Source organism: Neofelis nebulosa, chromosome 16 (genome assembly GCF_028018385.1).
Source record: "Neofelis nebulosa isolate mNeoNeb1 chromosome 16, mNeoNeb1.pri, whole genome shotgun sequence".
NCBI lineage: Eukaryota > Metazoa > Chordata > Mammalia > Carnivora > Felidae > Neofelis > Neofelis nebulosa.
Window position 1 is genome coordinate 39,003,730 of NC_080797.1, and position 15,648 is coordinate 39,019,377.

General features: G+C 52.8%; 2 protein-coding genes across 4 annotated transcripts in view; both read right to left on the reverse strand.

Annotated features, from left to right (window-relative positions):
* HOXB3 (homeobox B3) overlaps positions 1-8,912 on the reverse strand; it is a 28,201-nt gene extending 19,289 nt beyond the window's left edge. Inside the window, exons 1-2 of one of the 3 annotated variants that reach the window (XM_058705211.1) lie at positions 7,241-8,912; positions 6,041-6,218 (exon numbers count right to left, since the gene is read on the reverse strand). The gene's annotated coding sequence lies outside the window, so the exon portion shown is untranslated. Of the gene's footprint in view, positions 1-1,031; positions 1,391-2,436; positions 2,454-6,040; positions 6,219-7,240 lie in introns of those variants that run through there. The other 2 variants (XM_058705215.1, XM_058705213.1) reach the window with 2 other exon arrangements.
* Positions 8,913-8,957: 45 nt separating this feature from the next.
* HOXB4 (homeobox B4) lies at positions 8,958-15,120 on the reverse strand. Its single transcript, XM_058705219.1, has 2 exons — positions 10,164-15,120; positions 8,958-9,297 (listed from the first exon to the last, which is right to left on the reverse strand). Exons 1-2 carry the CDS (start codon positions 10,609-10,611, stop codon positions 8,999-9,001), a joined length of 747 nt encoding a protein of 248 aa, XP_058561202.1. The 5' UTR covers positions 10,612-15,120; the 3' UTR covers positions 8,958-8,998.
* Positions 15,121-15,648: the final 528 nt, after the last annotated feature.

Below are 15,648 nucleotides of genomic sequence, written 5' to 3' on the forward strand. Positions count from 1 at the left end.
ACCCCATCTCCCCCAATGTGGGTAGCTCCTTCTTCACCCTCCACACCGTGCCACACACATCAACCCTATAGATGACGCCTCAGTACCATAACTGAAGCCTTCTAGCCCCTTCCAATTGCAGAGGGCTTCAATTTGCTCCCCATCGATTACAAAAACCTTTGCCTTCAACTCCAGTAATTTCTTCCTCCACCTGCACTTCTCTTGCCCCCAGGCTCCTTCTGCCTTCAGAGTTGGGTCCTTTACCCTGGGCTGCAGACAGAGCAGCCAAACTCCTGGAGGGGAACCACTGAAAAATGAGGCTCTGTCTGCTGCTTCAGGAATGCTGGCTCTATCAGGCTTGCAAATATAATTTTTATATTAGGTCGTGGTCTTTGACTGGGTTTATATGCCAATGAGGCATTTCTGGTTTACCAAATTTATACAAATCTTGCCTTAATTGATAATCACAGATGCTGTAATTTAAGACCTCCAGCTATAGAGCTTTCATATTAACTGCTGATATATTACTGTAAATCGTCTGAAATAACCAACTCCTGGGAGCAGAGCAGAGAGGGAGGAGTAGCTCCGAGAGCCAGTCTCTCCCGGCCGCAGAAATGGCCCAGCTTCCACATCATTTTCCGTGAGAAATGATTTATCGAAGACATGGCCATAAACAACACAACTCGCTCACAAACACACACAGACGCGCGCGCGCACACGCGCTCACACACACACACACACACACAATGGCTGGCATGCCGGCCGAGAAGCTGACATCCATATTGCTATAAATCAAGAAAAAGGTTGGAGGAGAGAGAGAGGGAGAGAGAGAGGGAGAGAGAGAGAGAGACAGAGAGAGAGAAGAGGAATATTCCTAAATTCTCTATGCAATGCCTCAATGGGTATAAACACACAGAGCACCGTGTGAAGAGAAATGGCAGGAAATGAAGATGGCTATTTGTCACATTTTACGACAATAACATTAATAACAAACAATAAATTTACATGGACATATAAGACGCGGTAGGTAGTGAGAAATCCCTTCTACTTACAATACCCCAGCCCGCGGTGTGGCTCCGGCTGCGGGGCTGTTTTATTGCTGCCTCCCTCTCTTTTTCTCTCTCTCTCCCTCTCTCTCCCCCTCTCTCTTTTTTTTTTCTCGGGGTACAGGCTTGTTTTTCAAAGGACAGTTGAATTGCACGTCAGAAACAGGGAGACCGAGCCTGCGATTTTCCTGACGAATACATATCTATTCTGCAACCTCGGCATTAATTATTTAATGAATCACGTGACCAGGAGGGGGAAGGGGGTCTTTCGATTTCAGACTCAAAGGACCACTATGACCTTCCCCTTCAGGAGGAGAAATTTTCCTGCAAAATAGGTTCCCCCCAACCCACCAATGGAAGAGTAGCAAGTTCTTGTCTCCCACATTCACATCTATACCTACTCTACCTACGGCTCCCTAACCTCCCCCCACACTCCCCCCCCCCCCGCCCAGACACACACTTACCTACAGCCCACCTCTCCTCTCTCCCTTCTCCTCCTGCTTCTGCTTAGTTCGTGGAGGTGCAGAAATAGTCTGCAGGGGCGTCTGGGGGGTGGGGGTGGGGTGGGCGCAGAGCCCTGCTCCAAGCCTCTGGATTTCTCAGCTTCCAGCTCTTCTCTCTGCGTCCTTTAAGATTAGGATTCCCCCCAACTCCATTCTCTCCCTCACTCCTAGGATATTTATTTTAGTGGGACCCACTCCCCCTCTCCTAAAAAAGCAACAAAATTTCTAAAGGGACCAGCTTCAAAAGAAGCACTCCCCACAAGTCCGCGGTACATAGGCATGAAGAATGGGGCTTCTGGCTTTAATGCTCTTTCTGATCTTTGGTGGTACATTTTGAAGGGGCAGAGAGGGGACAGGATGAAGAGATGACTCTGGAGCTCCCAGAGCTGAGAATACCCGCAAGGGGGACTTCCCCCCCACCCCACCGCCCTTGTGTTACTACCACCACGAGGAATCAAATTCTACTGACCAACTGAGAATATGTTCTAGACACAAAGACTCAGACTAGGGTTTCTACACAAAAGAAGTGGGCACTCAGGCTCTGTCTACCTATGTCACACACCATCTCGGTGACCCCCTCCGCCCCTGACACACCAGGGAAGACGGCTTAAGATTTGAACTAGAGGGGAAGGAAAGGGAAGAAAGACGAGGCTTTGAAGTCAGTCTGGCAGCCCCAGGGTCCCTATTCCCCAGGTGTCAGTACCCTGAGCTCCCAATCAGCAGACAATGGAGACCGATCAATGGGCAAAGAGGAGGGGGGGTCGCATATTAAAGGGTTAAACACAGGGATGATAGGGGAAATCCATTCCCTAGGCCTGGAGGGGGAAGCGGACACACAGTCCTTCATCTCGGATGTAAACAAAACAAAAACAAAAACAATAACCCAAATCCCCCAAACCTTCACTTACAGCTTGGCCCCAGAATGAGCAGACCAGTAGCAACCAGAATCGGAGTCCTGGGCCATCGCGTGAGGTGGGGGCGCAAAGGGGAGCAGAAAAGACATTCCTGCAGGAGCCCCTGTCCGCACATTCCCAGTCTTATCTTCGGCAGCCACTGGGGCAGCCTGGCCTCCGCCGCGCCGGCTGGAGCAGACACGAGAGAGAATCGATGCGGCTTAGGGTAGGGGAGCAGGGGCCGCGGGGCCACCACTGGTTTGTTTGGAGAGGTCTGACCCAAAAACAACTCAAGGGGGAAGAGGCTGAGGACCCAGATGCCTTAACTACCCGCAAAGAAACAGCCACCCGGCACTCGCACTCGGCGGCCCCCGTAAATTCCAGCTGTGGCGGCAGCTTGGCCCCGGCCGCCTCCTCGGAATCCCGCTCCCGACGACGCACGGGTGGGGCGCCGGCGGGGCCCAGACTCTGTAGGGGGGTGGTCGGGCTTTGATTGTCCCGATACAAAACACAGACTGGGATTGAATTCAGCCGGCTCCCGATCTGGGCCCTGCGCCTGGTTCCAGCCAGGGCAACTCTTTGCAAGGTCCTGGCCACAAATGCGTTAAAAACGGTCCCCTATAGGAAAACAGTCCACTAAAGTCTGAAAGAAAAAAAGGAGAGAGAGAGAGAAAGAGCGAGCGAGCGAGAGAGAAATTGGAAGCAATATGCAGGAGCAGGGGAAGACAGCAATCTCTGAAACCTGAGAAATTGTCCTTAAGGACAAGGAAAAGAAACCGCAAAATGACACGAAGACACGCTGGGCAGGTTCTGTTAAAATGCCCACACTCTTTTCGGATCCTGGGAATGTCCGTGTTCAAATAAACAAGCGCCTGAGCGCGCGCTGAGCGCTTTCTTGCTGCCGATAAAGCGAACGTTCATTCTGCGAGAGAGGCAAGATTGATTTACGAATCTGAACGCGCCGGTTTTATGGCTGATCACAAATCCGTCAGCGCTCAGCTCACGCTGGGAAACTTCCCAACTCCGTTTTCCAAGCAGACTCCCCTCCCCAGCCGGCCACTCTTCCCAGGGAGACCCACCACGGGCGCTGGGGTGGCCTTCCCGGGGCTCTGGCAGGACTGAGGAACCCCTCTGCCCCAGAATTGTAGAAGGTGAAGGTGAGTCTGTCTAGCTGGGGAGACTGCCCAGCCCCTGAAAAGACTGGGGTCTGGAAGTGAGGGAAAAGGGAAATCTGGAAGCTCTGGCCTATGGGGCTGAAACCCTTGAATGAACCCCAACTTTCCCTTCCATTGTTTCCCCTCTCCTTCCCTTTGATGGACCCCTCACTCTGCAGAGAGCAGCTTCGTAAAGTCCCAGGTGACTAGATCTTTGCCACCTGGGACTATAAGAAGGCCCACAATTGGTTATCTGCCCTTATGAGTAATGGGTGCACGTCTCCCATGAACCTCAAACATTTCCAGTCCAGGAGCAGCCCAGCTCACCTTTCTACCCACTTCCTCTCCTGCCCCAGGCCTCCAGCCCCTGCATTTATCATGCCACTCAGGGACAAAGGAGATGATACCAACCAACGCCAGTTAGTTCTTGCCTGAGACTGAGTCCCCAAGTGACAGGAGACGATTGAGACGATTTACAAAATACAAACCAACATCCCACACACATCCCAGCAAGGTTCTGTGTCTCCTGGTTTTAAGTGAAGGAACATTTCCTCTCTTCCCAGCTGGAGTCTCAGTCTGTCCGTGTCTCTCTCTCACCCTGTCTCTCTCACCCTCTCTCTCTGTGTCTCTTTGTCTCTATCTCCTCTTTAAAAAAAAAATTGGTTGCTGGTATGGATTTTCAGACACATCAAGTAGAAAACAGAATTGGAAAGGCTCCATGTTAGCAAATTCTCCACGCATCTCTTAAAATTCAAAGTTGCTAAAACTCTGGTTGATGTGGCAGAACTGTCCTTGGAAATGGTCAGAACAGCCTGTACTGACCCTTCTCCCAACTCTCCTGCTCCCCTGGTGGGAAGGTATCCATGGGCTGTGTGAGAAGCTAGGGTGAGACTGGGGATTAGGGGAAGGGGGCACAAGTGGTTGCAGGAATAGTCTTCTAAACAAAGGAACTTCAGAAAAATGGGTTAAGAAGCTGTGAATTTGGATATCAGACCTTGAGAGACAGTAACCTCCAAGGGACTGTTAGTGGGGGAGCCTTCCCTCTCTTTAGAACCCAGGGGCTTGTCCCCTAAGCCCTCTGAAGCCCTGTGGACCTGTCATATCATCTCCCTTTGTCTCTCTTCCCTCCGCTCCCTCCAAGCGAAACAGGAAACAAGAGATGAACTGGACATGGCAGGGGCGGGGGGGGGGGGGCGGTGGTTAGAACCCGGCCTAGGGAAGGAGTCCTACACAGAGATCCAGATCAGCACCCTACTCCCTTCCCCCAACTGCACCCCAGGGCTAAAATTTTCACTCCTTTTCTCCCCAGGGGACAGTAATAGAAAAACAATCCAGAAATTCCCAGTTAGCAAAGAAGGGGTTGGGGGCTAGAGGGAGATGACGAAGGTGGGGCCACGACAACAGCTCAAAGTACCCCTCCCTGCAGAGGTAGGACTTTTCCTCCTGGGCAGGAGGCAGGAGCCAGCCCACTGTCCAGTCTCAGAGAGGTCAAGGGGCTTCCGAGGTCATTTTGTGGTTCTAATACTGAGCTAATCGCCTAGAAAACGTGGCCTCTCCATGAACTCTCTCTCCTGCCAGCCTCCTGCCTCCAAACCCTTAGTGAGCCCCAGGGTAAAAGAGCCAGCACATTCGGGCACAGCCCACTGGCTACCTCACCCTCAGAAGCAGGGCCCCAGAAGGGGGAACAGAGACCCCAAAACAAGAGAGCAAAAGGAAACCAAATTGAACACTGAGCCTCCAGGAAGAAGAGGGGGGCAGAGTTGAAAAGGAAGATTCCGGCATCAACGAACGAACGTCGCCTGTAAACGGAACAGTTTCCTGCTCCAGAGTTGCAAATATTTGTCTAGAATCCCAAGCTAGACACAAAAAGAAGGAAAGGAAAAACAACAACAACAAACCAACATCTACCTATACCCTGCTCCAAGCCTGGGGCATTCCATCCAAGAACTGCATTCCATTTTTTCCAGGAGGCGGCAGTGACAACATCTCACCGGTGAACAGACATATGGGACGCAAGCCACCAGTGTAGACAAGCGAAGTCACAGAACACACGGGCCACATGTGCACATCGCCACACACGCACACACGCACACACGCTGGGCCGCCCCCCCCCCAGGCCCGCCTGCATTTTCCGAAACCCGAAAAAGCACTTCTGAGAGCTGCCTCACAAACCACCCTCTCTGGGGTTTTTCAGGGGTCCTGACACCTCAGTCCCAAGCAGTTCAAACACTCTCCAGGTGTGAGGCCCCTCTCTCTCCCTCTGACCCGAGCATCAGTCATCATAAAAGGCAGCAAATCTGACCAAGCATCCACCATAAAAAAAAAAAAAAAACCGCGAAGAAAGTTGAAAAAGGAAAAGAAGGAGGCGAGAGACTTTCTTCTTTCCTTTGTAAAAAGAGCTCATAAAATGATTAAAAAAAAAAAAAAAAAAAAAAAAAAGGCAGCCCAGGCAGGGGCTTTGTTACCTTTGCGCCTCTCGCCTCCTCTGGCCTGAATTCTGCGGATCCCATTCATGACGAAGGGCTTCTTCCAAACTGAGAGAAAAAAGTTTTCAACTTTATGGTTCCAAATTTTTTCCCCCTCGCAGATCCGGGAGAGCCAGCTAACACTTTTTTCTCCCAACAGCCGGTCTGCGGAGATTTGCTGTTGAATAATAACAAAGGAGAGAGGATACGTATTTAAAGAAAAGAAGTGATTAATGGTTTTCTGTATAATTCTCACATTTTTCTTAGCTCTTGTCTACACAGAATGGCTGTGAACTTTAAGCTCCATAGAAATCTTTTTTTTATTCTATTCATACCTTCCAAGGAGCAGCTTTGATTTGGTTCTATAGAGACATTCCTGGGGGGGCATATGCTTTTTAAGGACTATTTTCCCCCTCCACTAAGGGCGGTATCCCTTTGGCAGTTAAACATCACACCGCGATTCGACCAAAACAAAGCTCGCCTCCAGGTCCTGTCAATTTTTTTTTTTTTTTAAATGAGACCTCCAGGAGCATTTCAACGGGCAGTTCCAGCGCCCTTTCCCGTGCTGTGGACATCGGCCCTGTGTGTCCCGGGCCCTACCCCGCCTCAAACTCCTGGGCGCTGCAAACCGGAGGAATACAAAAGAAATAACAGTAAAAAACGTGCTGGTGGAATCAGCTATGTTTATTTTTTGGAGGGAGATGGGACTGAAAAATGACTTTTAATTGCATATGCTCTCTCGAGCCCCAAGTTTTCTGGAGGCGGGTAGCTGTATCCTGGGCCACCACAAGACCAGAGACCCCGAGGCTGAAGCCCTCGGACCTTAAGCACATCTCTTGGGTGCTGCCCCAAAACGGCCCAAGCCCGACAGAGCTTGTGAGGGTCATCGGCACCCCCACCCCCTTCCCCCACTCCATTCTAGGGGTGACTGGGACCTCAGAGACAGAAAGCTATTTGGTCCCCGGTCGTACTTTCGATACTTTCTATGAGAAAGAAAATGAAAATTAATACAGGAGCAGGGCTTCACAAAAGAGGCCATTTGTCTTCTTGATTATCTATTTGCTTGTCAGAGTTTGAGCTATGGCACCGGCTAGCTCCTTTGTAATATAAAAATACTCTGAAAACCTGCAAACACCCAGAAACATCTGTGCAAAAAATTAGACTCATTAAAGCTTTAAACACCTCAGAGGAAAACGATACCTTCTTAGGCGGGAGGAAAGAGGCCGGCCTCGCAGAAATCCTCCCTCCGAACCTTAATAAGCAAAGAGCCGTCTGTCTAGAAAGAGACAGCTTAACCGCATTTTATTTGCTTATGACAAATAAATCACGATATGAAAGGCTTTGCCATACTTAAGCCTCTCGTGTCCTACAATGAAACATTTTCCCCCCATTAGGGATTGGAGTCGGCCCTCCCAATACTTTCAATCCATTTTTGGACTGGAGGGAAAAAATTAAAAGCCCCAAACAAAACACACCCACCCCAAAAGGAAAACAAACCAGCTACCACAATTTGGAGTCCTCTGAGATAGAAATTCTCCTTGGACCCTTCGAAAAAAAAATCCTCAACCACATACAATGTGAGGCCGAATGGACTGAGATGCTTAAAATATACGCTGGGTGGCATTCGTCTGTATCTTTACATCAAGGTTTCAACAAAAACACGCCGTGCTGGTCACAAGAAACCAAACATTTATTTCTACTGTCACTCTGTACAGGACACAAAATTTTCACGCCAACGAAGGGTTCTAGACTCAGGCAGCCCCAGAACTAGGAAGGGACCTGGTTTGGAATGTCAGAGAGAGAACAGGAGACAGGACGCGCATGACATAAAATAATAATAATAATAATAATAATAATTAATAATAATAATAATAATTAATGCAAAACAATGATAAACTATGGGAGAGGTCTCTGCAATATGTCTCCCAGACCGGGAGGCCCCACCACATTTTCTGTGCTAGTCTCACATTCATTTGCAGCGGAGGAGAGAAGGCCTCGCTGCACAACTCAATTGGCCAGAGGGTTGTGCCCAGCTTCCAGAACTCAGCTGGCCCCTGACTCTGCCAGGAATGGCTTGACCTTCCAGAAGAAGGCCCTCTCGGGTCTCCGGGTCTCTTTTCTGTTGGACTCAATTTCCCTGGCTGGTCCTGCGGTGCCAAGGCCACCCCCACCTCCATGTGTCCCCTTCCTGCTGCCGCCCCCCACCCCACCCCTTGGTGGAAGGGGGTGAGCAGTCAGTGTGCCCATGGAGGGGCACCGAGGGGGAGGAGGGTGTGTGTGTGTGTGTGTGTGTGTGTGTGTGCGTGCGCCGTGTTACCGTGGCCAAAACACTGCGCTATCTGGCAGTCACAGGGTGCTTTCGCTGGGTGTCAGGAATGGGGGACAAAGAAAGAAAATCCAGGCTGTCTTCCAGCAGCGGCAGCAGCAGAGGCGGCGGCGTCGGAGCCGGGCCTCATTTGTTAGCCGGGTGTCGAGGTAATGGTCGCCACCGAGGCCCGTCCTCTCCGCGGCAGAGTAAACAAGACAGATGGGCCTGGGCCTGGCGTGATTAAAGATGAAACGTGGATCCATCTTCGCCAAAGCTGAAAACGAGGAGTGCAGCCTCCTATTTCTCTTTCTGTCTTTTTCTTTCTTCCTTCTTCTTCTTTTTCTTCTTCTTCTTCTTCTTTTTTTTTTTTTTTTAAGGAAGAAAGCAAGAGACTTGAACCTTGCTTCTGGGGGGCCTCGCCTGGCTCCCTATTGTCATTTCTATAAATAAAGCTTCCCCTCCCCCTCCTCTGCGTTTATTCGTGTAATAGATAAAGTAGGGGGAGGGCAGGTAGGCTTTTGCGGCCCCAGGCCCCAGGGTCCCCTCCTGCATCTCCCCCTGCCGCTCCCCGCCCCCCCCCCCCCCCCCCGCCCAGCGCTCACAACCCACCCCCGCCCCGAGGTTCGCGGCTCCCCCGCGCGCGGGGGGCACTAGAGCGCGGGGGGGCCTCCGTTGGGCCGGCCAGGGGGCCCTCCAGCTGCGCCTGCGGTGCCACCCGAGCGGATCTTGGTGTTGGGCAACTTGTGGTCTTTTTTCCACTTCATGCGCCGGTTCTGGAACCAGATCTTGATCTGGCGCTCGGAGAGACAGAGCGCGTGGGCGATCTCCACCCTCCGGCGCCGCGTCAGGTAGCGGTTGTAGTGAAATTCCTTCTCCAGTTCCAAGACCTGCTGGCGAGTGTAGGCTGTCCGAGAGCGCTTGGGCTCCCCGCCGGCGTAATTGGGGTTTACTGGACACACACAGAGAGAGGGAGAAAGAGAAAGTTTTATTGCCCCGAAAGGGAGGAGGGAGAGAGCCCTTTCTTCCAGCTAACACAGCGTCTCCCTCCCTCCCTCCCTCCCTCTGCCGCCACCTCTCCTTCCTTGGAGTGGGGGGGGGGGCGGTGGGGACGAAAAGGGAAGAAAGCGGCCCCCAGGAAGAGAAAGAGACCTCAAAGTTCTGGAGGGTTATGTTGTCTCCACGTTGTTGTTTGGGTGTCTGGAGAGGGGGGGTGGGGACAGAGAGGAATCTCCACAAGGTTTTAATCGCTCCTCTCTGCCCCCTTGGCCTGGGGCCCCGGGATGGGAGAATGAGGGGTGAAAGAGGGAGGGGGGCTTCCCTAAACCTTTCTTCTGTTAGTTCCCACCCTCTGTGCTCAGATTCCAAGCAGCGCCTGTCCCCAGTAAAAACTTTTGCCCACTTCTCGAGCCAAGGAGCCAGACTAGAGGAAAGAAAGGAAAAAATAAATACTGGGAGTTGACTCAACTCTCCGCTCAAATACAGATTACCCCCTCCTCCTTCTCCTCCCCCACCTCTCCCACCCCTCCCCAACTTCCAACTTCACTGAGACTGCATCTCCCTGGCGAAAAAGTCGCTGGTGAGAATGGCAAAGAGGATGGGGAACCGACTTCAAAGGCGCGGGGCCCACCAGGCCATAAAAATTTATGGGGGATGTAATTATGTGGCTCTGAAAACAGGCGACCGTAAATCTCCGGCAATGGCGAGTTTATAGCGGGGACAATTGGCTTCCCCCAGCTCCCCCCACCCCATGCCTCCGAGGTCCCTTTGGTGTAAAGCACCGGGGGTGGGAGGGGGAAGGGGTGCCCACGCACTCACCCGTGCTCACGTGAACTTTGCGCATCCAGGGGTAGACGACGGGCTCTTTGCACGCGGAGTGGGACGGGCTGGGGTGCAGGGGGTTCTGGGCGCAGGGAGGCGGCGGGGGGCTGCTGCTGACCGCCTCGCAGCGCTGGCCGGGCTCCGGGAGGAGGGCCCCGGAAGGCGGCGGCGCAGGAGCCCGAGGGGACAGCCCGGGCGGCGGCGGGGGCGGCGGCGGAGGCGGCGGGGGCCCGGGGTCCCGGCAGGCCGCGTAGCGCTGCACGGTGCACGCCGCGCGCCGCCCGAAGCCCGCCTCCGGCTGGAAGCCGCTCTCTCGCCTCTGGCCGCCGGCGTAGTACCCCGGCGAGTGCTCGCTGGGTAGGTAATCGCTCTGTGAATATTCCTCGCACGGAGGGAACTTGGGGTCGACATAGTTTGAGTTGATCAAAAAAGAACTCATAGCCATTAATTTCTGGGAATTGCCCACAAAATATACTAAAATTTATTCCGACCCCTGACTCGTTTTCCTGTTTCCGAAAGCCCTCCTACTTACTGTCAAGTGAACAAAGTTAGGGGCCCACGTGATCCCCGGAGCCAATGGCCGCCCCGCCTGCGATTCCCGGATAAGGAAATCTGCTCACCCGGACCCTACTCCAGCCAAAGAGGTTTATTTCCCCTTCTTCTCTTTCCCCCTCCCCACCCACCCAACACCAGGATTTACATAGGGCTCCTGCGGGGCGACCGCCTCCTCGCCAGGCTCTCTCCGGGATCGGAGAGAGACAGAGAAGGAGAGAGAGAGAGGGAGAGGAACAGGGCAGGTTGCCGCTGGAGGGCCTGTTGGGGCGCTGGGCAGAGAGCAATCCTGGATCCCCTCGGAAGTTGGGGCTCCCGGTGCAGCCCCTCCTGTCCTGCCTCGCCTCCACCCCGCATTCTCTGCCTTCCATAGGCCCCCATCCCCTCCTCAAGACGGCGAGGAGCCCAGGAGTCTGTGTGGGGAGTTAAGTGAGAGACAGCCTGGGGGCTCTGCCTGGAGAAGGGAACCCACATTGGGGGCGAGAGGCACTGAGCATGGGGCTTTTCTCTGCAGTCGCCTGAGGAGGGGTAGGGAGTGAGAGAGGAGGCGTCGGGAGCAAGCAGGCGGGTGCACGGAGGGACTTGTCAGAGATGAATGGAACCGCGGGCGGATCGATAGGAAATTCATGCACTAATTCGGGGAGACCTCGCCTTCCAAATCGCATTTAGCTGCGCTATTAGTTTGGTTGTGTCAGTCAGTCCTTCCGTTCCCTTCTCCTATCCACTCCTCCCCGTGCCCAACGCGGCCCAAGCGGGGAGAAATGACTTGATTTCTCACACTGAACACGAGCGCTGGAGTAAAAATCTTGCAACTTTTGAGAGCACACTGAATAGCAATTTGCTAATTCCAAAACCACCGGAGCAATGCTAATCACGGTGTGCAGACTTTCTAATTGCCGCTAATGCAGCCGCCTCTGCAGTGCAGAGAAATCTCACATCCTTATGATGCTGGGGGTGGGAGCCCTGGGGGTGACCCACACACAGAATAACACCCCTTCGTAACTGCATATTTCCAGGCCCTCTTGTTCTGATCCCAAACGCAAAGGAGACCTCAACATCCGTTTGAAAAGCGATTTTCTGTGCCTTCGCCCACTGACGACGATAGTCGTTCCCCGCCCACCCCCCCGGATTTTCAGTAAAGCCTCCCTGATCCCAGAATAGAGAATTAGTGGGCTTGAGGGAGAGAATAAAATTAAAACACCACCAGCAATATTAACCTACTAAGAGAAGCGAAAAGGGACCAAGCCTTCCAGGGGCAGGCGTGAGAGAATTCAGGTAGATGATTCCTCTGTCTCTAACCAGTAAGGGAGGAAAAGAAAGAAGAAAGAAAAAGGAAGGAGTCTTCGTGTGGTCAGTCACCGGATGGTCCTCATTTGGGGAAAAAAACATTTTTTTTTTCTTCGGGAAAAAAATGAGCGGAGTGTTTATGTCAACTACATATTCCCCTAGATACGAATTTGTGACCACAAAATTCCTTACACAAATTCGGATCTACAGGGTATATACAGAAGACAGACAGATCTTCTTGGCCCAGAAATTTTCCAGTTCTCCCACTTTGCGCGCCTTCTTCTCGTTTGGGGTGTGATTTCAGTGCTTTGATTTTATTTCGTTTTGTTCTACTTTTGAGCTCTGGGAGCAGGGAAAGGCACTGCGGGTCCATTTTGGGGATTACAAGGTTTTCAACTCTCTTTCTCTTCTATCAGAGAGAAATTGAAACCGCCGGTTCCGCAAAGGGACGCGAACCTCGCGGCCGCCGCGCAACCCTGGGCGGCGCATGAATTATGAGATGTAAACATTAGCTAAGCACAAAAGGAGGAAGGGTCATCCTGAGGCTGCAGCATAGTCAGAATCAGGCCCTTCTGGGTGCCCTCGCGCCCCTCCCCTCCCCCCAGGACTTTTATTTTTTTTTTTTTTAAGAAAAACAAAACCCCAATCGGTTCCTCCATGCCCCTCGAAGCCTTTAGTTTGCCATCAAACGAATATCTAGATATTTTCCAAGGCGCCTCTCAGTAAAGGGAGGAGGGAGAGGCGGCTGGGTGTGAAGGAGGTGTCATAAAAGTCCTTTTGGAAAAATTCAATGGTAAAAAGAGAGAGAAACAGCTGTAAAGAAAAATGCTGGGAGACCAAACAGATGGGGCCCCGGATATTTAATGACGGGCAATTCCATTTACAACCTGAGAAAAAGATCAAAGGCGTTTCATTTCCGAATGAAGGGCAATGAGGAACCATAAAAGATGCAGCCAGATGATATTCTGGCCCCTCCCAAACTCCCATACCTCCTGGGGCCAGAAAAGGGGGATAATCCCTGAAGTGTGCGAGGAACCCCGCTTCTCCCACCTCCCTAGCCCCAAGCAGACTCTCTCTGTCTAAATTTGCTCATTCTGCCACCTGCTAGGGTCGCTGGCAGTGCGACCAAAATGGGGATCTGGGAAACCTGGGGGAACCTGGGGTTTCTGAATGAACTTCCTGAGGGTCCCAGTAACTGCTGAATATACTAAACTGGGAGACTGGGGACTGGGCTGGAGGGAACTGGGTCCTAGACTGAATGCTGAGGGCCAGCACAGGGTTAGGGGAATTGGCGCAGAGAAAGCTTCCGCCTTGCCCAGACTCCCTACCCATCTCCCTGAGAAATACTTGCATCCCTGGTGAGCAAGTCAGAATCATATCAATTTCATTAACAAATACAGCGATAACACACACACACACAAAAACAACCCTCTAACCATCACATTCCAGAAGTCTCTGCCCATCCACAATTCTGGGATCCTTGCAGGTGGGTAAGAGGAGTGCTCCCACTTGCCAGAAACTATGTCCAGAGACCCTCTGATTTTCTGTCCTAAATCCAGATTGCCAATTTTGGCCTCCAGGCCTGATTTCTAACAACAACACTCTCCCAGCCCAGCCAAGCTGACTTGCATATATTTGAAAAATCACACACACACACACACACACACACACACACACACATACACCCCACACCACACTTATATTTTAATGATCTTTGCCAAGAGAGGGTCCAATAGACCCCCCCACATGGGCACCTAGAGAGACTACTAGAGTCTGGCCCTGGGCCCACAGACAAAATGCCTGGGTAGGACCCCCACCAGCCCCGCGGCCTCAAGCAGGGATCTTTCCAAGTCTTATCAAAGGCCAGTTAGTCAGGGGTTCCACGACCCATTCCAACTGGCCAGGCCCCTCCCCCACCCCATACCTCCTGTCCTTCTCAACTCGCTCGCTCGCTCTCTGAAACCCGTCCAACTCAGTCGGCTTTTCCGAATTTGGGGAGGGCCGCTAGGCCGGCCACCGGGCCTCTCTGTTGCTCTGCACTTCACAAAGGATGCAGCCCAGGTGCTCGGAGCACCCCAAGAGAGAGGTATGGGAGACAGAGACACTGCGGGGCTGGGTATGGCTGATCTTAGGGACAGAGCGCAGAGATTTTCTCTTCTGCGCGCTGGGAGCCGCCACCTGCCCATCCCACCGAGGCGCCGCACCCCCCCCCCCACCAGCCGAGTGCAGCCGCGATGGGTGGAGGACAAGGTTTATCAGCCACTCCCTAGACGGATTTCACCAAAACCGGGGGCTGCCTCTCCCTTCCACCCTCAAAAGAATGCTAACAGGAGTAGTCATAATAAAAATAAGAAAAAGCAAAAAGCTTTGCGCGCGCATCCCGAGCCACCTCCCCTGTACTCCCCCGCTCGCTCGCTGGCTCGCCGGCAGCCTTCCCCCCCGGGCAGCCACAGGTTGCTAGAGTGACCTCTCACTGCTCAGCCCCCTTCGCTGTCCCGGGCGTGCCCAGCCCGCACGGAATCCGTCTACCTTTTGTCGCCCGGGAGAGGGCATAGAGCGAGGGAGAGAAACCGAAGGGTCGAGGAGGCGAGCCCCCAGCCGGCCCGCGCACCGGAGGCCGCACCGAGGAGTGGAAGGCCCAGAGAGGGAGCGGGCAAGAGTACTCACCGGCCCTCCCGGCCGCAGACCCGCCCTCGGGCCCGCTCGGCCACAGAGGAGCTCGCTCTTGTCCACTATTGTGTGTCCGGAAAACCGAACCGCGGCTGCGGGCACAGCAGCTCCGGGCCTCCTTGGAGGCCGAAACAAGACTTTTTTTTTTTTTTTTTTGATGTGTTTTTGTTTTTGAGGCGCAAGTTTTCGTATTAATCTCATACTTTGTCAGTCTTTGTTAAACAGCTAGGCGCGTCACGAGGCTCTCGAACATTTTAATAATTTTTAGACGCTGTGACCTACGGTTCACCCCTCTCCGGGCCTCCCCCACGAGCAGGCAGTTACTATAATACGCTGGCGCAGTTCGCTCGGTCATATTGAATTTTGCGCAGGTCATTACTTGGGAGAAAAATGACGGAGCAGGAATTTGATTCAGCTCATCCTCCTCAGCTCTACTTTTTTTTTTTTTTTTGCCAGAACCTTCTCTTCCCTTCACCCAACCCCCACCCCCAAAAAAGTCCCATTCAGATAGGGCTCAGCCTGCCCCACCTTCACCTTGATATTCCATCACTCCTGTATTTTTGCCAGTTCTGGTTCCCAGGCAAAAGTGGGAGAGGGTAGGATGATTCCACAGGGGCTCCTTTTGGGGCCTATGAGGGAGGATGGCACCTGGAGAAGCGGCCTTCGGGATCTGGGTCCCTGAGAGCAGGCCTGAGCCGAAGCCCCCTTCCCTCCTGCCTTCACTATTAAATGGCTGCATCGGTAGGGCCTGTATGCCCACCCCCTTGCATACTCTGTCTGCTTTATTCCATCCCCCAGTGCCAGAGATATCCCCCTTTCTGCCCAAACTTTGGAGGCTCCAGGGCCCCAGGAATGAGTCCTCCACCTCGTGGGGGTGAGAATTGGTCCATAGGCCAGCACATTTGGGAAAGACAGAGAACCCTGAGAGAGGAGCTGGACTGTGCTGGTCAAAGCTTGGGACTTGGCTTTCAGA

Excerpts from the sequence above, each read along its gene's own strand:
- HOXB4 (XM_058705219.1), bottom strand. The coding sequence starts at position 10,611 with ATGGCTATGAGTTCTTTTTTGATCAACTCAAACTATGTCGACCCCAAG. Across the intron at positions 9,298-10,163 it reads CAAAGTTCACGTGAGCACGG|TAAACCCCAATTACGCCGGC; the intron begins GTGAGTGCGTGG and ends GTGTGTGTCCAG.